Source organism: Bombina bombina, chromosome 4 (assembly GCF_027579735.1).
Source record: "Bombina bombina isolate aBomBom1 chromosome 4, aBomBom1.pri, whole genome shotgun sequence".
Classification (NCBI taxonomy): Eukaryota; Metazoa; Chordata; class Amphibia; order Anura; family Bombinatoridae; genus Bombina; species Bombina bombina.
The window spans coordinates 331,093,630-331,116,743 of NC_069502.1; the positions used below are offsets into that span (position 1 = coordinate 331,093,630).

At 37.2% G+C, this 23,114-nt stretch overlaps 1 protein-coding gene across 1 annotated transcript in view; it reads left to right on the plus strand.

Annotated features, from left to right (window-relative positions):
• LOC128656254 (neprilysin-like) overlaps window positions 1-22,813 on the plus strand; it is a 302,039-nt gene extending 279,226 nt beyond the window's left edge. The window contains exons 21-23 of the mRNA XM_053710071.1: window positions 13,209-13,304; window positions 14,698-14,774; window positions 15,801-22,813. Of these exons, the coding sequence (XP_053566046.1) occupies window positions 13,209-13,304; window positions 14,698-14,774; window positions 15,801-15,900 (273 nt within the window). The 3' untranslated portion in view covers window positions 15,901-22,813. The remainder of the gene's footprint in view (window positions 1-13,208; window positions 13,305-14,697; window positions 14,775-15,800) is intronic.
• The last annotated feature ends 301 nt before the right edge of the window (window positions 22,814-23,114 follow it).

A 23,114-nucleotide genomic window follows, 5' to 3' on the forward strand; every position in this document is an offset into this window, starting at 1 on the left:
GTTATTGCTACTGCAATATCTGATTAATTTTCTAAAAGTGTTCCAAATGCCCCCAAAATAAAGGGTCTGTTAGTTTTTTATTATAAAATGTAACATTGTCTTTCATAAAAAAAAAACTACTGCACTAGCCAGTTTTTAAGGGTTTAAAGTGGCGGGTATGGGGTGTTAGAAAAAAAGAAACAGCACTGAAAAGTGCCTTTACAATGGGGTCTATGGGAACTGTGTGTTCCCTGTATATACATATATATATATATATATATATATATATATATATATATATATATATATATATACATATACATATAAAGTATTTATCTGTTTATGTTTAAAATTGCTGCGCAACTTACCTCCTTCGCTGCGCTAGTTCTCATGCCGTGTCTAAAATTACATGCAGAGAAACATGGGAAACCATCCTTATGTGTTTCTCACTGCAACTAGCACTTAAAGGGACACTGAACCCAATTTTTTTATTTTGTGATTCAGATAGAGCAGCAATTTTAAGCACCTTTCTAATTTACTCCTATTATAATTTTTTATTCGTTCTCTTGCTATCTTTATTTGAAAAAGAAGGCATCTAAGCTTCTTTTTTGGTTCAATACTCTGGACAGCATTTTTTTTATTGGCGGATGAATTTATTCACCAATCAGCAAGAACAACCCAGGTTGTTCACCAAAAATGGGCCGGCATCTAAACTTACATTCTTGCATTTCAAATAAAGGTCCCAAGAGAATGAAGAAAATTTGATAATAGGAGTAAATTAGAAAGTTGCTTAAAATGTCATGCTATATCTGAATCACGAAAGAAAACATTTGGGTTCAGTGTCCCTTTAATCATAAGTAACAAACACTGACAACACCCATATTTAGTTGAAATAAATGTTATTAACTCCTCTCCATCTCCTCCATGTACAGGGATCCTACATACGTCTCATAATAAGGGTACATCAGATATCACAATACAATATATCTTTAACATAACAGTGTACATCTCTGAAGGTATCCTATTCCATGAGAATTTTAACAGTTCGTATGTCTCATCCCTTGTTGACACATATGAAGAATCCAACACTTGAATGTGGTTTTAACTTCTCAGAACTGCATTCTTCATAAATTACTGTGGAGTTGTTTTTCTTGATAAATTCTCCCCCTGTTTCCTCTCTTCTTAACTCTCCTTTAGAGCATTATTCTTTGTAGGGAGTAGAATAATGTGGGGGGTGTGCTCTCTTAATAGTTTCAACACAACTTATCAAAATTTAAAAAATAATCTATAAACAAACCGAACCAACAAATCAACAATATAAAAACATTCATAGAGTTGTACTATACCACTGCATATTTTATAATCTTCTTGTCTAAAGATTGCTTACTCATCTAAGAGTACTTCTACCAAGGACCCAAGTATCCCTTCTAGTCAGCTATGGCCCCTCTCTCTCGCTTTAGGTATAGGGTATATCTCCTCCACCCCCCAGTCTCAAACCTCTTTTTTTTATTTATTGTAAGGTGTCACTGCTTATTGGTCTCCATTATCCAGTAGAACCAGACTTTTTGGAACCAAGGCTCCATGTCTAGCACATTTGCTGCTGACTCATACATTTAATACGCTGCCCGGATCCTAGCTAAAACCTCTGCCCAAGACGGAATTTCCGTCTTCCAATATTTTGCTATAGTTATTCTTGTTACGGTACACAGAATCCTGATAAACACATTTATGTGTGTATTAAATCTAGTTATTTTCTCGTGTAACAACGCCTGTGCTGGGGTGAGAGAGATCTGTTCATTCAGTATCTTGCTCAATAATTTAGATAGTTTTTGCCATATATTACTTACTTTAGAGCAATCCCACCACATGTGGAAATAGGTACCCACCGTTTGACAGCCTCTGTAACATCGATTATTGCTCCCTTTAACCATATGGGCTGTTTTTGTTGGGGTCAGATACCATCTAAAAGAAGTTTTCAGTACATTCTCCCTAAGATCCGCACTTATAAGTCCTTTACTAGCTTGAGAAAACATTTTGTCCCATTTATCTATCATTACTGATGTTTTTGTTTGTATCTTACTCTCCTGAATAGAAATATATAACCTGGAAATTGCCTTTTTAGGTCTATTAAGGGATGCACATAGGTACTCTAAAGTCGTCTGTCGGCCATGTGTCCCCTCTGTCCCTAGGTATTCTCGTATGGCTGATGTTGTCTGGAGATACAGGAACCAATGTAGTTGGATGGGTTCAAGTTTTTGCTGAAGTTGAGAATATGTCAACAACTTACCCTGGTGTTGTAGATCTGCAACCCTATATAACCCTTCATTTTCCCATTTCATAACTCTACACTTGAAATCGTCGTTTACTATGTATTTCAGTGGTATTGTCAGTGAGTTTACAGGGACTAACCCTCCCATCCATTTGATAGTCATCCATTGTTGTCTAGTAAGCAATGTAGTTTTATTGTGATATAAAGCTCGAGATTCTCCCAGAACCCTGTCCCACAAAATACCATCTGGTGTCTCTTGATTCAGCATTTCTGCTTCCAGGGCGGGCCATAATATGTTTGTCTGTCGCCTCCCCAGTATCGAAGTCTGGGCTAAGCGAGCTTCTGTGTAATAGTCGTGTAAGTTAGGGACTCCTAACCCTCCTAGTTGTCTGTGTCTGTCTAATATCTGACGCAAGATCCTCGGGTGTTTGTTGTCCCTCAAAAATCTGTGTATATCTTTCTGGATATTATCGAGGTCTGGAATATTAATTTTAATAGGAAGTACTCGAAACAAGTACAGAATTCTTGGCAGAATTGTCATTTTCACCGCAGATATTCTGCCATACCATGAGAACCCCATCTTTCTTCATTTCCCTAGGTCAGATCGGATTGTTTTAAACAGGGGAACATAATTTGTGGTGTAGAGTCTAGAGGAATGCGTGGTTAATTTAATCCCCAAGTATTTCAGGCCCCCTAGCGCCCATTGAAAGTCGAAGTTGGCTTCTATCAGTTTTATTGTGTGTTTTGGGATAGATAAGGGGAGTGCCTCACATTTATCAGCGTTTATCTTATAGCCCGAAATTTGGGAAAACAAATCTAGTGCCTGGTATAGAAAGGGCAAGGACTTTGATGGATTCGTAATTGTGAGTAGAACATCGTCGGCAAACAGGGCAATTTTATGACTTAACTTCCCTATCTCTACCCCTGAAATATCTGGACAATTCCGTATATATGCTGCTAGTGGTTCTATGCACAATGCAAAGATTAAAGGTGAGAGCGGGCATCCCTGTCGTGTGCCGTTGAGTATGTGTATGTCTTTAGATTGGTGTCCTATCGCTCTAACCTGGGCTGTTGGTGTCGAGTACAACCCTCTAATAGCTTGTAAGAATCTCCCATTAAATCCCATTGTTGTGAGCACCGCCATCATATATTTCCAATCTACTCTATCGAATGCCTTCTCCGCATCCAGTGACAGGACCAGAGAAGGCATTCCCTTTTCCTGAAGATAATCTATTACTGACACCATTTTGCGAATATTATCCGGGGCTTCCCTATCCTTAATAAATCCAACTTGGTCTGCATGTATAATAGAGGGTAAAATATGTTTAAACCTGTTGGCCATAATTTTTGTAACTATTTTGAGATCTTGGTTGATAAGAGAGATCGGCCTATAACTAGCACAGAATTTGGGATCTTTTCCCTGTTTCGGTATGACCACTATCCTAGCACGAAGGAGGTCCTTAGGTATTTCCCCTCCCTCCATAATATGATTTGAGAATACCACTAAGTGGGGTATCAGTGTCTCTTTAAATGCTTTATAATATTCCCCTGGGAAGCCATCAGGTCCTGGGGCTTTACCTGGCTTAAGTTTTTTAATAGCCGCCAGCACCTCCACCTTTGTAATCTTGGCATTTAACACTTCCATATCTTTCTCAGTTATTGGGGTTAGTTTTGCTTTTGAGATGAAGGAGTCGAACATCTCCTGCGTGGAGGGATTGTGTTGCACTTTTAAACCATCATATAGTTTGCTATAAAACCCGGCGAATATATCAACAATCTCCTGAGGGTGGGAAGTCATCTGTCCATTGGAATTCTGTATCTGTGGTATAGCCAGAGCCTTGTAGTTATCTCTAATTTTCTTTGCCAAATATTTGTCTGGTTTATTAGAATAAATATAATAATTTGTCTTTAGTTTATGTGCAGCTCTTAGGGATTGCTCATTTAATAGCGAGTGCAGTTTTTGTCTTTCAGTAGTGAGCTGCGACAGTGTAGCCCTCGACTGGGTCTGTTTATGTAGTATTTCCAAGGATTTTATTACTGTCTCAATGTGTTTTATGTGGGCCTCTCTTTGTTTTTTGTATTGAATCTTCTCCTTAATGAGAATCCCTCTCAGTACTGTTTTATGTGCTGCCCAGGGTGTGATTGGGTTCACTGTGGAGTCTACGTTAATCCTCCAGTATTCTTCTAGGTGATTAAGTATGTTGTTTTTTACTAACTGGTTTTTCGTGCAGGATGGGTCATATGTCCAGGTCTTTGTTCTATGTGGGTCTGAAAGATTACCTAATCTTAATTGAGTAATAGAGTGGTCAAACCATACGCATGGATGTATGTCTATGGTTTGTATTGCAGGCTGCAGGATCTGGCTTGTAAATACATAGTCTATTTTACTGTAGCTATCGTGGGCTGATGAGTAAAAGGTCGTATCTCTAGATCCCCCATTCAAAGTCATCCAAGTGTCATGTAGAGTATGCTGCTCAAGTATACCTAGTATATTTTTAGCAGTCGTTTTTTGCCTATTCTTTTTATTCGATGACAGGGTAAGATTTTGGTTTGCCAATGCCTGAAGATCAATGTTAAAATCTCCCGCCAGTAGTATTCGCATTCGTGACCAACCGGTCAGCAAATGTGAGACATTCTCAAAGAATTTATCTTGTTGCTCATTAGGAGCATAAACATTACACAGAAGCACATCCACTTCCCCTATCCTACCCATCACTAAAAGATATCTACCCTCCGCATCTGATATGGTGTCTTTGTGCAAGAATGGTATGGATGAATGTATCAGGATAGAAACCCCTCTTTTTTTGGAGTCTAAAGTGGAGTGATATTGTTGCGGGTAGTCTTTTGCCCAATATTTAGGTATAGTTTTTTTAAGGAAGTGGGTTTCCTGTAGGTATATAATAGTTGCCCTTAATCTCCTATAATTAGTCATAGCCGTCCTTCTTTTAATGTCTGTATTAAGGCCTCTCGCATTGTGCGAGACTAACACAATTCTATGGAACGTCATTGTCTCTACTATGTGTAAGTGTCAATCTCCTATCCGTCATCGGTTGCATCATTATAGGATGTAGTAGTCTATTGTCATAGGGATTGCCCTCACTTCTCTTCTGGTATTCTAAGAAACCTGGGTTCTCCTCCCCTCTCCTGTGATTCCCTAAGGTTACCCCCTCTGATGAGTGAACATGCAGTGTACAGTATCTTTCAACTCCATATAACATATAAATGAACAAACATACAATCAACATTAACTGATATTGACTTAGTGTTAGGATAAACATGAGTCAAAAACAAACATAAATAATGACAAGCCAGTGGTCTTACCAGAAACTATAGCATGTGTCCCTTTTTTGAGTGAAATAATAATATCAGTCCTTTAAAAAAGGGTCCAAACAATAAACCTCATTGCTGAATCAGAGGCTATCCAGATCGGGTAAACCTCTAATTTATCATCAACGAACAGAGATATCTTCCTCCACCTCAAATGTGGCTTATCCAACAGCTTCAAGTTTTCATTTTCTTCTTAGTGATTTTCTTCCACTTTGATCTTTGAGGTTTTGGACGGTTTTGGGATGAGTCAGGCGGATGTGTTGTTGTTTCTCCAGTTGTGGTGTCTGGGGGTTCTAGGTCAAGAAATCTACATATATCAGGGATCTCTTCCACTGTCTTGATAGACAGCAGCCTACCATTCCGCACCACTTGTAGTGCAAAAGGAAAACCCCATCTGTATGGGATCTGGTTCTTCCTCAGAAGTAGAGTAAGAGGTCGTAGTGCATTTCGTCGTTGTAGCGTTTTAACGCAGAGGTCTTGAAAAAACTGGATGATATTTCCTTGAAATTTGAAGGTGGGGTTTTGTCTGGCTGCTAGAAGTATCTTCTCTCTGTCTGGGTATCGTAGCAATTTGATAATAACATCTCTTGGTGGCTGATCAGGTTTGGGTTTGGGTCTGAGAGCCCTATGAGCTCTCTCTATCGGGTAGTCCGAATCATTGGACGTTCCCAGGATAGCGTGGAACATTTGTTGGAGATAGGTGTGGAGCTCTTCAGCTGTTATGGTTTCTGGTATCCCCTTAAGCCTAATATTGGATCTTCTGCTCCTATTTTCCATATCTTCTATTTTCTCTTCTAGTTCCATTATTGTTTGTTGTTGTGAGGCTAATGTTTCCGAAATTGTTGTAACTTCCTCTCCCATCTCATCTGTGGTTGATTCTGGGGAGTCTACTCGGCTTCCCAGTTCCGAGATCTCGTTCTTAATTTCAGTGAGACTGCTAGTAATTGTCGCTTGAAAGCTGTCCATTTTGTCCCACAGCTTTTCAAAATTGGATGTAATGTCCTGTTTAGAAACTAAGGACCGTAGATCTGCCCTGGTTACAGGTATCATATCGTTAGAGTCTATCTCATCCCCTGACTCCAGGTCTTCCTCCATTTCAACTGTGGGATGGTCTTGAGTTTTGGATGTTTTAGCTGCTTTGAAGAAGGCATCCACTGATATAGATTTCGCCCCTTTATCACTTTTAGGGCCTTTTCTGGTAGACATGGCTAATTTCAAAGCTGATAGGAATGCACTGCCGTATGTTTAAGTATAATAGTCAATGATATGAGAATATGGCGTCAGGCTCCCTCTTCTGTGTTTCACAGGTGCGAGCAAAAAGCGGTTTATTTTCTGCTACTGTGCCATAATGCGATTGCTTGTTAAGCTCCTCTGACATATATATATATATATATATATATATATATGAACATCAAAGAAAAGAAATCCAGCGAACCAACTTGAAAACATAAACTTCTTCTTTATTTATCTTCAGGTACAAAAATCCACACTTCAACATAAAATAGAAATAGCTTGTGTCATCAGATTAAGCCGTAGCCGGTCTTACGCGTTTCGGCTTAGAAATGCCTTAATCATAGACCATATATATATATAAAGATCCCCACTCTCTCAATGCACATGGAGAATAGGCAGCTACATTCCAAACCTCTGCGTCTTATCTTGTTATGCACTAACAGATTCAAATCCCAGCATCCAACCGCCTTTCTGCTAAAGTCTTCACTCACTTTATCTATATTTCCCTCATTTCTTGTTGAAGGGCATATTAATCAATCCCTATGGGACTCTATGAAGTATGAGGGGTTTGCTGTGGTAAGGGAAACAGTCTTACTCTGTCACATCATCAGATTTCTGCCAGACCACCCAGCCAAGCCATTTCACACAGCCATGTAGCTATCTATTGTCATTCATTTTTACAGCTTGACTGAGCCAGAGCATATAATGACACTCTTTATCCAAATGCTGGGATCTCTTTTACTGTCTCTGATCCCCAGGGCATTTGTCCACACTGGACCAAGTCGGAAAGGGAAAGTGGGATATGACCTGCTGAGCAAAGCCAGCAGGAAATGGAGGGGACAGAGAGCAGCAATACTTTGTTGATCAAAGTTGTATTAAAATTTCTCCTTTAGTGCTGAATCTTGCCCCCAGATAAACTCTCACACAGTCAGCCCGGTGTTTTATAATTATGCCTTAATAGACAGTGATGCAGTGCTAGTGAGCAGTTACACTAATGTCCAGCAACTATGGGGTCCTGCTTATAAATCCTCTGTAAATATGCAGTTTATGTGGATAAATAGAGAGAGACACCCTGCATGCACTAGACTTTAAACAAATGTATTCCAAACACGTCAGTCCTGCCCCTGCAGGTTTATTAGCTCTTGCTAGCACAGTCCTATGTGGGAGGAAGACTGTGTTCTTTCTGTAGGCCCTGTGGTTTTGCTGTGATTGAGGACATCTTTACAAGTCTGCTTTATGCCTGAAACAGCCAAAGTCTGCTATCAGCACTGCGTGCTATAATGAAACATGTGTGTAGGGGCCAATATTAGTAAGTACGTTAGTTTTTGAGGCCTCCCAAATAATGTAACTGAAGTTGTAAACTTGTATATGGAGCAGCCTCCACGTGGGAAGCAAAATCACAGGCTGTATTAAGGCTATAGTGTATTTATATAGACTTCAGGCTATGCTAGTGTATTCCGCAGAAGGTGTAGAGTCCCTTATTTGTGTGCCTCCGTTAGTGCTGCTTTCCTAGATTGTAGCTGCGCTAATCCAGTATGGTGCGGCTCTCACTATGAGCGGGATGAATATAGAAGATGGCGTCTCGCGCCAAAACTGCTCTAGCCCCTCCTGAGACCAAGTCCTAATATTTTGGCCAGCTTGGGTCAATCTCTCACCCCACCTATTACTAAGGCAGACTATTGTGGTTTGTGCGGCACTGTCTGCAAGTGGCTGTCCAGCCTCTACTTACAATTGCCTCCCGGTCAGTTCCGGCGTGCGGTCTCCTTGCCTGCTCCAAAGTTCAGTGTAGCTATGAGTCCTGTTAAGCTCCGGAGCGGATCCCCGACCCTCCGGAGCTAAGTGGTAAACTTGCCTCTGCCTGATGTTGAAGGTGATGCCGTTGACGTGGGTTAATGCAGCTGTGCCAGGCAGTCAGTTGCTGGTTGTCCGGATCTTCCAATCCGACTTCTAAAAAAGAAGCAGCTGTCTTTAAATTAGTTAGGAGGGTTTCCCCCAATTAGCTGGTTATCAATAGAGGTGAAAATGGTCCCTTACGTACACTTTAATAGCTAAAAGTAAACTGTTTGTGGAGGAGCTCTTTGGTATGGCGTCTGAACAGTGCGGTAGTTGGCTCCCGACAACACCCATATTTAAAGGGACAGTCTATACCAAAATTGTTATTGTTTAAAAAGATAGATAACGCCTTTACTACCCATTTCACAGCTTTGCACAACCAACATTGTTATATAAATATACTTTATAACATTTAAACCTCTAAATTTCTGCCTGTTACTAAGCTACTATAGACAGCCTCTTATCACATACTTTTGTATTAGCTTTTCACAACAGGGGAGTGCTAGTTAATGTGAGCCATATAGATAACATTGTGCTCTCTCACGTGGAGTTGTGGCTGATTGGCTAAAATGCAAGTCAATAGATAATAAATAAATAGCCATGTGATCAAGCGGCTGTAAAAAGTGGCTTAGTTACAAGGTAATCACAGAGGTAAAAAGTATATTAATATAATGATGTTTTTTGTGCAAAACTGAATGGGTATTAAAGGGATTATATAACTTTTTAAACAATAACATTTTTGGAGTTGATTATCCCTTTAAGTATTGGCGAGCCAATCATATACCTTAAAACAAAGTAAGTGGTAACTATCAGATGAGTTTAACTCCTGCTACAGGGACATAAAACCCAAAATGTTTCTTTCATGATTCATATAACATACAATTTTCAATTTTTCTTCTATTATCAATTTTTCTTTGTTTTTTTGTTCTCCTATGTTGAAAAGCAGGAATGTAAGCTCAGGACTGTGCACGTGTCTGCGGCACTATATAGCAACAATGTAATCCATTAGCAAGAGCACTAGATGGCAGCACTATTTCGTGTCATGCAGTTCTTCACGCATGTGCACGCTAGCTACCTAGTTATCTCTTCAGCAAAGAATAACATAAGAACAAAGCAAACTTGATAATAGAAGTAAATTGGAAAGATTTATTGTATTCTCTATCTGAATCATGAAAGAAAATTTGAGGTTGTATGTCCCTTTTATGTGGTATAGATATGCACATCATTAGTTAAATTGCAATAAAATTACCTTAAAGGGACACTGAGCCCAAATTTTTTCTTTCGTGATTCAGATAGAGCATGACATTTTAAGCAACTTTCTAGTTTACTCCTATTATCAAATTCTCTTCATTCTCTTGGTATCTTTATTTGAAAAGCAAGAATGTAAGTTTAGATGCCGGCTCATTTTTGGTGAACAACCTGGGTTGTCCTTGCTGATTTGTGGATAAATTCATCCACCAAAAAAAAAAAACTGTCCAGAGTTCTGAACAAAAAAAAAAAGCTTAGCTGCCTTCTTTTTCAAATAAAGATAGCAAGAGAACGAAGAAAAATTGTTAATAGGAGTAAATTAGAAAGTTGCTTAAAATTGCATGCTCTATCTGAATCACGAAAGAAAAAAAATTGGTTTCAGTGTCCCTTTAACTGACGGACAAATGCTTTTTCTATGGGATTCAATAATTGTTTTTTAACTTTGCTTTAGTGGTTTATTTTAAAATAACTTTTAATAGCTACAGTAAATGGTCACATAAAATTGCAACCTGTAAAGCTAGATCATATTTTTAAACTGTTAGTGGCAGAGAGAGAATCTGTGACTTCTTTTTCATCTCACATTAAATATCAAAACAGGAACTCAAATGAATACTTGTGGCATATAACCTCACAGAGATACAACATACCTTTTATGCTTAATTTCAACATGTAATAACATTTCCCACAGTGGGATTTATACAGCTTTTTAGAAATAATGCTGGCTTTGCTCCATGACTGCAACAATTAGATTAATTCTCAGTTACCAAAAAGGGTGCAGAGACTAAAGTGTAAAGGTAACTTAGCCTCCTCCCTCACAATAGGCTATAGCCTAATTTATTAACTACTAGTAAATAACACATAAGTTAATAACAACAATATCTACGCCCCACATGTTCCTGCACATCACCACAAACAAGTCTCAGAGACTGGCTCTGTCACTCACTCACTACTACCAGTGATCAAGACATGACAAGAACCCCAGCACACAGCTATGACTTCTGCCACCAAAGATGGGGTAGAGCTTATCCTGGCAATTCATTGTGTTAAAGCTGTAGATTCTACTTCCCCACTATTTAAAGTCATTCCTGTGATATGCCTAGTGACCTTAGTCACCTATCAACTAGCCTTCATTGGAGTAAAAAAACATTCCTTCTATTTCCCTCATACCTATTACGTGAGCTCTCAAAATAAGTAGGGCATTTGCAGTGTACTATATACTCAAAGGGCCAGATTACAAGTGGAGCACTATTTAACACTCCAGCTCGAGATTTAACTGCTCTAAAAGAAAGCTTTTTGCTTGCATCAGGTTGCGCTCGTATTACGAGTTGAAAGTAAACTGTTTTTGCTCTCGTCAATGAAGCAAAAAAGTGGAAAAAACCTAACACGCTACTCACACACAATCACAATCACATATTTTCAAGTGAGCTAACCCAACATGAAAATATGAATATTTAACATTCCAATGTTCTTCACGTAGCAGAATATGTTCTATTTATTCATAAATATATATTTATATTTATATCTGATGGTGTTTTGCCCCCCCCAAATTTTATATATATATATATACACAGTATATCATCACTATATATAGGTAAAGATATATACAGATATATATAGGAATATCTATTTATAAATACTAAGAACATATTCTGCTATGTGCAGACCATTGAAAAGTGAAATATTTACAGTAAATAAAACACTATAACACTTTATTAAAGATGAATATTTTTTCTACATATATTCATCTACTTAACAGCAAAGGGCTCTAATGCACTTATATATTTGTATATATATATATATATATATATATATATATATATATATATATATATATATATATATATGTAAATAAAAGAGAGTCTGTATCGGAAAGAATTCAGCGCTACAAAAAATACCAATGGTTTGAAAGTGATCTAATATAAAATGTATCAGAGGTGTCAGTTATGTTGGTAACAGGCAGTCTATATACGTCTCTGGATAATAGTGAAGAAAAGAGTCCTGGATTTTCAAGGTGTGATGCAAAAAAAGGCAATTGGAGTAATGATTATTTAGATGTACAAGATCCTGGTAAATTTCACTTTTAGACACCCAAACTATATCATAAATAGTCAATAGAAAAGATGGTAGTCAAACTGCAGCCAAGGACTCTACACGACAAATGGTATTCTCTTACCAGAGGGTACCTCAATCATATGAGGTAATGTCTACGCGTGTGGTAAAGTTTCTCCGGTCTGTTATGGTTTCTCCTCCTTTCTTGGAAGAGCTCCTAGTGGATGTCCTCTGTGCAGACTTGTGTATGGCACTTTCCCTCTTCGGCGATTTCCCGATCTTTGGGGTTGTTGTTGTTATATATATATATATATATATATATATATATATGTACATGTGTGCATATGTATTGATGTGTATGTCTGTAAATACATGTATACACATATAAATACATAAATACACATGTACATATATATATATATGTGTGTGTATATATATATGATATGATTATTTATATATATATATATATATATATATATACACAGTATATATAGTTGTTCTCTGTGTACTTTATAAGAACATCAAATATCTGATATATCTGAATCAACGATTAAGTGCCAGGCCGGCAGAGTACACTACTGACTGTGACCTTGTTGACAATGGTACCATATGCTTATATTGTTTTTAAAGATTGTTTTAATACAGTAAAGATGCTTTTTATTATAAGTTTACCAGTGTGCAAAGCCTATGTGAAGATTTTCAAAAAAATCTGATAATTCACTGGAATGAGTTATTTTATTAATGTTCCACAACTTAGCTAGAAAATGATAAGTAACTGCTCATTTAACCTCTAGATGTTATCCGTCAAATTGAATCTTATGGCACATATTTAATAGCTACCATGCAATATCCTGTTATGTTTAGTAAGGAAAGTCCCTGTTCAATTTAATTTTTACATGGAGAAAAAAGTGTACTGAGCTCAGGTGGTTTTAATAAAGCCATCCAAGTTTTACTAACCTAAATGTATGTGGTTAAAGCAAAAGTAAAACATAAAACATGCAACTGAATGATTAATGACTATCATGACATGTGCGACTGAAGATTTCATATAATTGTGCATGATTTTTTAAAAATGTGCAAATGCACAAAAATCATTAGCTTCCTAGTTTAAAAAATGTGATTTGAGCAATAATAATTTTTATTTTATTCAAACCATCTTGCAAAGACAGAAGTATTAGACTGGTTTTGTTGCTGTTTTACCCTTATTTCTATAACAAATACAATTAGGTAGGTTGTCTTACTAAGCTATACATTTTTATCTTTCTTGAAGGCTTACCAAGACTATGTAAGAATACACGGAAAAGAGAAAAAACTCCCTAGTATCGATATGAACACTGAGCAACTATTCTTCATTAGTTTAGGACAGGTACCGTATATCTATGCATTTTATAATTGTGCATAATGCCACAAGCAATTTGTGCAAAAAGACTGTAATAATGTAATGCTTTCTTTATTGCTAGCATGTGCGTTACTTTTGATTGTAAATGTTTGGATACATTTTAAGTAATAGTAGTGAAATATTTGTTTAAAAGGACATTCTAGTGCATTTTAATATTGAAACAGTATATAACAATTAGGGTTGCACCGATACCATTTTTTTAAGACCGAGTACAAGTACCGATACTTTTTTCAAATACTCACCGATACCAATTACCGATACTTCTTTTTTAATATCATGACAGTTTTCCAAGCACAATGCAGACTAATGAATTAGATATCTTCTTTATAATGATGAACTGTAACTCAAAAGACAATTTGAAATAATAAAGAACATGTTTATAAATAAAAAATATTACAATCAAATATATTAAGAATGTCAACAATAAATAACAGCTGCAGCAGCTGTGGCTGGAAAGTTACAATTTAAAGGGGTGATTACTGGATGCTATTGGGTTGTATGGTGCCTATATAACATCAATCTGATATTTGTATTTAATACAAAGTAATATAATTTAATTCTGGAAAAAATATTGGGAAAGGAGTGTCCCAGTAATCCCCTTTGAGAAAAATAGAGCATTTGAATTCTTCTGACTCAACAGAAAATAGGACTGGTCTTCATATTTTTCCAGGGCTGCTTTTTATTTTCAGTCCTCAGAGTACAGTATGTTTTGAACTTACTTGTTCAAGATGAGAACTAGCAGTATAACAGGCAATCTAGCTATTTGAATATTTTTTTAAAGTTAGTGGCAAGCTCTTTTTAATGAACAGAAGCATCTCTGCATGTTCAGCTATAATTCTGTTTCTGCTATCAGTAAGGACGTTTGATGCTAAGCTGAACAGTCTTTCACATTTTAAACTACTGCATGGGGCAGACATATATTTTTGGGCCATTTTAGCCAGAGCTGGAAATCTCAGTTTATTAACTGCCCAGTACTTCAGGGGTTTGCCTGAACAACGTGTATAGTAGCGGCTTTTGGAGCACTGCTCTGACGTACAATAAAACAAATAACAGCAATTTGTATTGGCAGAACAGAAGTGAACAAATTTTAGTTAAGTTTCCACTCCAGGTTAAATGAAATGGGAACATGCAGTTTGAAAAAAAACCACAAGATGATGTATGGGTAGGAAGTGGAGGTATCGGTTTAAGTATCAGTGAATTTGCACGAGTACAAGTACTCATGCAAATACTTGGTATCGGTACCGATACTAGTATCGGTATCGGTGCAACCCTAATTATAATTTAAACAGACTCATTAATACATAAAAAATACAATAACATTCTGAATGAATTCAAATACACCTTTATTTTTATTTTTTAGGTCTGGTGTGGAATGTACAGACCTGAGTATGCTGTCACAACAATTGCTACCAGTACTCACAGCCCCAATATGTTCAGGTCAGTTGTGTTCCAATTCAAATAAATGATAATAATAATAAGAATAATAAGAATAAGAATAATAATAATAAGAATAATAATACAAATTCAGTTTAGTATGCAAAAAAATTGACATGGAGCCCAAACGTTTAATAGTCCATGTTTCACTTTTATGGTTGTTTAGTAATCAGGTATAGCTCACACATTTATGTACTGGGCACATTTAGTGTTGTCAGCTGTGTCCTACACAAAATACTAGACAACCAGTGGGTGACAAATAAACCTTTCTTTAGGTCCCAGCTAAGCCCTTAGTTGTTTTACTAATATAAACACTATCATAAAGAAGTGACACTGTGTAAGTACAATAATGCGACTCATGAAACATAGCAGTTCAATCTAATGCTCTAATCATAGCATAGGCAGCTTTTATCATTTTAGCTGCTGCTTGAGGAACTTTTAAGTGTCCTCTATTGATGTACATTTTATTGGACCAATGGTTGAAATATTGGACTGTTTAGTTCAACACTTTGTGGCCCTCTTTGCATTGGCCAGTGATGGTGCAGATCGTTGGTGGTGTGGGAGGGATACGAGGGAGGTGGGTGGGCGGCCCATCGCTGGAGCAGTTCAGGCAAGCAGGGATCAAGTTCCGGGAGTGCGGGTGAGACGACGGGAGCGCTCAAGAGGGCAGGAGCGTGTGCGTGCGCACTACACATATTAAGTATAAAGGAACATGTAAACATTGGGTTTTTTGGTATATAATATGTCTGGGTACAGTAAATGAGTAAGAGGAGAATTACAGCTAAACACAAACCATTCATAAATGTAAAGAAAAACCTTGGTCCCTAACGCTAAGAAAATTGAAAAATGGTCTGGTCACTAAGGGGTTAAAATGGCAGAAATCTAAAAAAAATAGCCGTGGTCCTTAAAGGTAAGAAAATTGAAAAAATGGTCTGGTCACTAAGGGGTTAAAACTGCATGCCCTATCTGAATCATTAAAACTTAATTTTGAGTAGACTTTGTCTTTAAATAAATAATCTCTTTTTTCAGGGTTAATGGAGTTTTGCAGAATTTCCCAGAGTTTTCACAGGCCTTCTCCTGTAGCAGTGGTGACTACATGAATCCACCAAAAAAATGTCATTTGTGGTAACATAATGCCTTTAAAAGATTGTTAATCATGTTTATCAAATACTTATTGTAATGTAAAAGCTCACTTTCCTATTTAACAGGCAATTCTTGTAAACTAGAGAGCATGCAAGTAAGCATGCACAAGCATGTTTTACACAGAATCCTGGGGTGAGATTTTTGTTGGCAAGATGAGAATGTGTTCATCCCATAACAGTTCTCATTAGGTAAAAGGCTGAACTCAGATGTCCTCTAATGGATTGATTCACAAGCATAACACAAACACAAGCACAGACATGTACAATTCACCAGGACTTAACTCCAACATGTCCTTGTAAAAAATGATTCTTAGAAATTGTCAGGGATAACAACACACACTACAAGCACTACGTACACATAATACACACACTATATGCACATACTACACACACACATTACACACACTAGGTACACATACTCCACCCACACACTACACACATTATATGCACATATTACACACACACACCTTACACACTACTACGTACACATACTACACACACACACACTACAAACACTGTGTACACATACTACACACACACACACTATATGCACATACTACACACACACACTACACACTGTGTACACATACTACACAAACACACTACACACACTATATGCACATACTACACAAACACAAAATACACACACTATATGCACATACTACGTACACATACTACACACACTATATGCACATACTACACACACTAAGTACACATACTACACACACAAACTGCACACACTATATGCACATACTATATACATACACTATGTACATATTCTATACAAACACACACACTACACACACTATATGCACATACTACACACACACACACTGCACACACTATATGCACATACTACACACACACTACACACACACCCTTACACACACACATACTACACACACTGTATGCACATAATACACACTCACACTACGTACACATACCACACACACACCCTTACACACACACTACACACACTATATGCAAATACTATACAAACACACACTACACACACTAAGTACACATGCTACACACACACACCAAGGTTTCTAAGGTGCTTATATTTCTTACGTGAATGATTCACTCATGTCTAAAATCAATTAAACATGGAGAAGTGCTGTTCTGAGCACATCGCTTTATATTTCTTATGCAATATATGGAATCTGCTTCTGTCTCTCCTGTCCTCATTGTGTCTTACCTTCTACACGTATACACACTTACACTCACACATATACACACATGTACGCACACATATACACATACATATACACACTCACACACACATATATGTAAACATAAACCCAAATGCAGACATCTACATACATGCGCACACACACACTTCACATACACATACACAAACACATATACACACATACATACAAACACACACACACATATATATATATATATATATATATATCACACACAGAACCATTCACACATATGGACACATACACTATACTGAAAGTTGTGGTGAATGCTGACTATTACCGCTAGACTTCTCCATAATCCTGGTCCATGTGCATTCACACACACATTCACACGCACACACACACACACTCTCTCTCTCTATCTCTCTCTCTCTCTCTCTCTCTCTCTCTCACACACACACACACACACTCTCTATCACACACACACACTCTTACACACACACATTCACACACACACATAAACTGGGCATTTCCATTAGTTTTGGACCAGGAGGAAACTTTTAATAAATAAGAAATGTAGCATTTCCCTATATTTAACCTTGAATAGACAAGTAACATTTTCTTCCCGAATAGTAATATATAGCAGTATGGAAAAAATGAAGAAGAAAAAAATACTCAGAACTCAAATATCTTTTTGAATAAAGCTCCTTCTTCATGACAAAACATATAAAAAGATTGTAAAATACACACACAGATATATATATATATATATATATATAATATATACACACACACACATATATATATATATATATATATATATATATATACGTATATATATATAAAGACCTAGAGATAGTAGCAGACAGACATTTATATCAACAGTCCATCATATAGGTTGACATATATATAATATTTTAGTAGCCCCTCCAAAGTATCCAAAGTAATGCAAATATATGTCCTTTTTTCCTATGCAACATCAACCTCACGAGGAGTCCCCCCATGGATAAAATAAGTATGGGGGCTGTACCTGTTATAATTGAGAGAACTAAAAATGGGGCTGTGTAGCACCCTCCATTAAAACAGCCAACATGCCTTTTGCCATTATGCATTACATTTTCCCTCAACTAAAAAGCCAAAAAAGGAAGAAAAAAGCAAAATGAGATTTATAAGTGTGAGTTTTTCTTAAAGGGACATTAAACAAGTATTTGTTTCTGCAATCCATTAAAAAGAATTGCATTATTTACCTGCTTATATAGTTTTGCAACCCCCCGGAGTGCTTGTTTACATTGCATGCTGCCAGTTCCTATTCTGTTAAAAGCCTTTGTTGTCTACTTGTAAGCAGGTATATTCATTGGCTGAATCCCCTGCTCCATCTAAGAAGAGTTGTGCATGCAAAATGTTAAAAAAAAAAAAAAAAAAAAAGCAGGTAAGAATTTAGAATACAAAGCTGCAATTATTTTAAAAGATATAAAACACAGTTTGAATTCCCCACAAAATATTTAATTATCCACAATAATACAACTTTTCCATAACATTTCATTCTGTATGGTTCCTCAATTTCCTATAATTTAACCCTGACAATTGTATTTTTCCATTTCCTGTGAGAATTGTAAGTGCATACTGCAGATTTCAGAAGCCTAATTTTGTTACATTCTAGCCAGAGATTGGTCACTGTAGTTGCTCATTTATAGTTGTCCCTACAGAGGAGATAAGAGGCATTTAGAATAATATGTTTCTGAACATCAAAATGAAAGTTGAAAGAAAATGTATTGTGTATGCATTTTGTAATTTAGTGTTGTAAATATATAATATATAATATGCAAATATAAAATTATTTTTATGACATTTTAAATGCATTGTAGCAACAAATCAGGTTTAATGTTTCTTTAATTGTATCCTAATTAACTTGTTTTAGTTGTATGTGTTAGTGTTCAGTTTATATAAATGTTTAGATGTTATAATTGACACATTTGTTAAATGTCTATATGTTATATGAGCAAATATTACAAGTATTACAAAATACTAACAAGGTTATTTGTAGAAGAAAACTTATGTATAAGAATGCACCTATCCAGAAAAAGCCTTATTGCAGGGTGCACACCAAGGAAACTGCCAATCCACCCCATAGTCACAGACATCTCATTTGCAATGTTTTAATGTATCCCCAGTATAATCCTAAAATATGTAAAATGTATCCAAACATTAGAAGCCATATCTACAAGTAAAGAAAAAGTTTGCTCTGAAGCTAAAAACATTAGGCAAACTAATAGCACTGCTTTTTTGTGCAAATAAAATAAAAGGGAAATAGGAGATGAAGGAAATTAATGTTTTACTGCCCTGCTATACACATTGCCCTGCTATATACACTGCCCTGCTATACATACTGCTCTGCTATACATACTGCCCTGCAATACACACTGCCCTGCTATATAAACTGCCCTGCTGTACATACTGCCCTGCTATACATACTGCCATGCTGTACTGCCCTGCTATATATATAATGCTTTGCTATACACACTACCATGCTATACACTCTGCCCCTGCTATACACACTGCCATAATATACACACTGCTATGCTATACATACTGCCCTGCTATACACACTGCCCTGCTATACACACTGCCATGCACATACTTCCCTTCTATACATACTGCCCTGCTATACACACTGCCCTGCTATACACACTGCCATGCACATACTTCCCTTCTATACATACTGCCCTGCTATACACACTGCCCTGCTATACACACTGCCCTGCTATACATACTGACATGCTATACACACTACCATGCACATACTGCCCTGCTATACATACTGCTCTAGTATACATACTATACATACTGCCATGCTATACACACTGACATGCTATACACACTGCCCTGCTATACATACTGCCCTGCTATACATACTAAACATATTGCCATACTATACACACTACCATGCTACTCATACTGCCATGCACATACTGCCCTGCTATACATACTGCCCTGCTATACACACTGCCATGCTATACACACTGCCATGCACATACTGCCCTGTTGTACATACTGTCCTGCTGTACACACTGCCCTGCTTTACACACTTCCCTGCTTTACACACTGCCATGCTATACACACTGCCATGCACATACAGCACTGCTTTACATACCGCCCTGCTATACACACTGCTATGCTATATACACTGCCCTGCTCTACATACTGCCCTGCTTTACACACTGCCTTGCTATACATACTGCCATGCTATACACACTGCCATGTACATACAGCACTGCTTTACATACTGCCCTGCTATACATACTGCTCTGTTATACACACTGCCCTGCTATACACACTACTATGCTATACATACTGCCCTGCTATACACACTGCCCTGCTTTGCACACTGCCCTGCTATACATACTGACATGCTATACACACTGCCCTGCTATACATATTGCCCTGCTATACATACTGCCCTGCTATACACACTGCAATGCACATACTGCCCTGCTTTACATACTGCCCTGCTATACACACTGCCCTGCTTTGCACACTGCCCTGCTATACATACTGCCCTGCTACACACACTGCCCTGCTATACATATTGCCCTGCTATACACACTGCCCTGCTATACATACTGTCATGTTATACATAATATACACACCGCCATGTTATACACACTGCCCTGCTATACATACTGCCATGTTATACACATTGCCCTGCTATACACACTGCCATGATATACATACTGCCATGCTATACACACTGCCATGCTAGACACACTACCCTGCTTTGCACACTGCCCTGCTATACATACTGCCCTGCTATACATACTGTCCTGCTATACACACTGCCATGCTATACACACTGCCATGCTATACACACTGCCCTGCTATACATACTGCCCTGCTATACACACTGCCATGCTATACACTCTGCCCCTGCTATACACACTGCCATAATATACACACTACCATGCTATACATACTGCCCTGCTATACACACTGCTCTGCTATACATACTGCCCTGCTATAAATACTGCTCTGCTATACACAACACAATACCATGCTATACATACTGCCATGATATACATACTGTCATGCTTTACACACTTTCCTGCTATACATAGTGCCCTGTTTTACACACTGCCCTGCTATACATAATGTCATGCTATACACAATGCCCTGCTATACACACTATACACACTGCCATGCTATACATACTATTCACACTGCCATGCTATACATACTATTCACACTGCCATGCTATACATACTATACACACTGCCATGCTATACACAATGCCCTGCTATACACACTATACACACTGCCATGCTATACATACTATTCACACTCCCATGCTATACATACTATACACACTGCCATGCTATACACAATGCCCTGCTATACACACTATACACACTGCCATGCTATACATACTATTCACACTGCCATGCTATACATACTATTCACACTGCCATGCTATACATACTATACACACTGCCATGTTATACACACTATACACACTGCCATGCTATACATACTATTCACACTGCCATGCTATACATACTATACACACTGTCATGCTATACATACTATACACACTGCCATGCTATACACGCTGCCCTGCTATACATACTATACACACTGCCATGCTATACATACTATACGTACTGCCATGCTATACGTACTATACATACTGCCCTGCTATACATACTATACACACTGCCATGCTATACGTACTATACATACTGCCCTGCTATACATACTGCCATGCTATACATACTATACACACTGCCATGCTATACATACTATATGTACTGCCATGCTATACATACTATACACACTGCCATGCTATACATACTATATGTACTGCCATGCTATACATACTATACACACTGCCATGCTATACATACTATACACACTGCCATGCTATACATACTATATGTACTGCCATGCTATACATACTATACACACTGCCATGCTATACATACTATACACACTGCCATGCTATACATACTATATGTACTGCCATGCTATACGTACTATACATACTGCCCTGCTATACATACTGCCATGCTATACATACTATACACACTACCATGCTATACATTTCCTTACATCATATGTGATTTTTTTTCTCCCCTTTTTCTCAACGTTAATTTTCCAGCTGGCTTGCATCCCACACACCTGGAATTTGAGAGATAAATAAAAGAAGAGAAAGCCTCTAGAGTTAAAATATCTATAACATAAGCTACACAGAATAGTTAGATGTGTTTTGTTCTTTTTAAAATATATGTTGCTGCAATGTTTATGACTGTAGGGAGATTTTTCTATCTGTAGTAAATACAGAACCACTAATAATACAATTTGAAAAACAAAATGGTATGAGTCTTTTCTTTGGCTATTTTCTTTATGCGATGAACTATTCTCTTAAAAAGTCTACTTGTTTGTTATATATATATATATATATATATATATATATATATACTGTATATACATAGTCAACTATTAGCTACTGTAATAAGATTAATCTAAACTGCTGTTTATGCACAGATTAGTCTGTGACAATAACCTGCTAAAATACAGAATTTTATTCTATGTCATTTTATTTTACACTGTTTTCTGTGTATTGCCAATTCAATGTACTAATATCTATATCATAGACAATTGTAATCTGTTTTATGCCTGTAATATCCTTTTTGGAAGAATGCAAAGAGTTAAATGTATGATGTCTAATAAGAAATAAATTTCATTATTATTTTTACATTCATAAATCATTGAACACATGACATTAAAGAATGCTGGTCCTTATTTGTAAAAGGTTAGATCCCAGGCACAGAACAAAACAGTATCATACCATACTATCTATGTCAACTTTTTATAATAATGGTTGTGAACCTAGTAGCAGGAGTGATAAAAGTTAGAACCAAATACAATACCTGTAGAAATCAAAGCACCGAACTATAGTAGGCACAGGACCATATAAAGGTATCAAGGGAGCAAGAGGTTAAACGTTTAACAGACAGGCAGGACCATACACAAGTATTCAGGTAACAGTCAAGAGT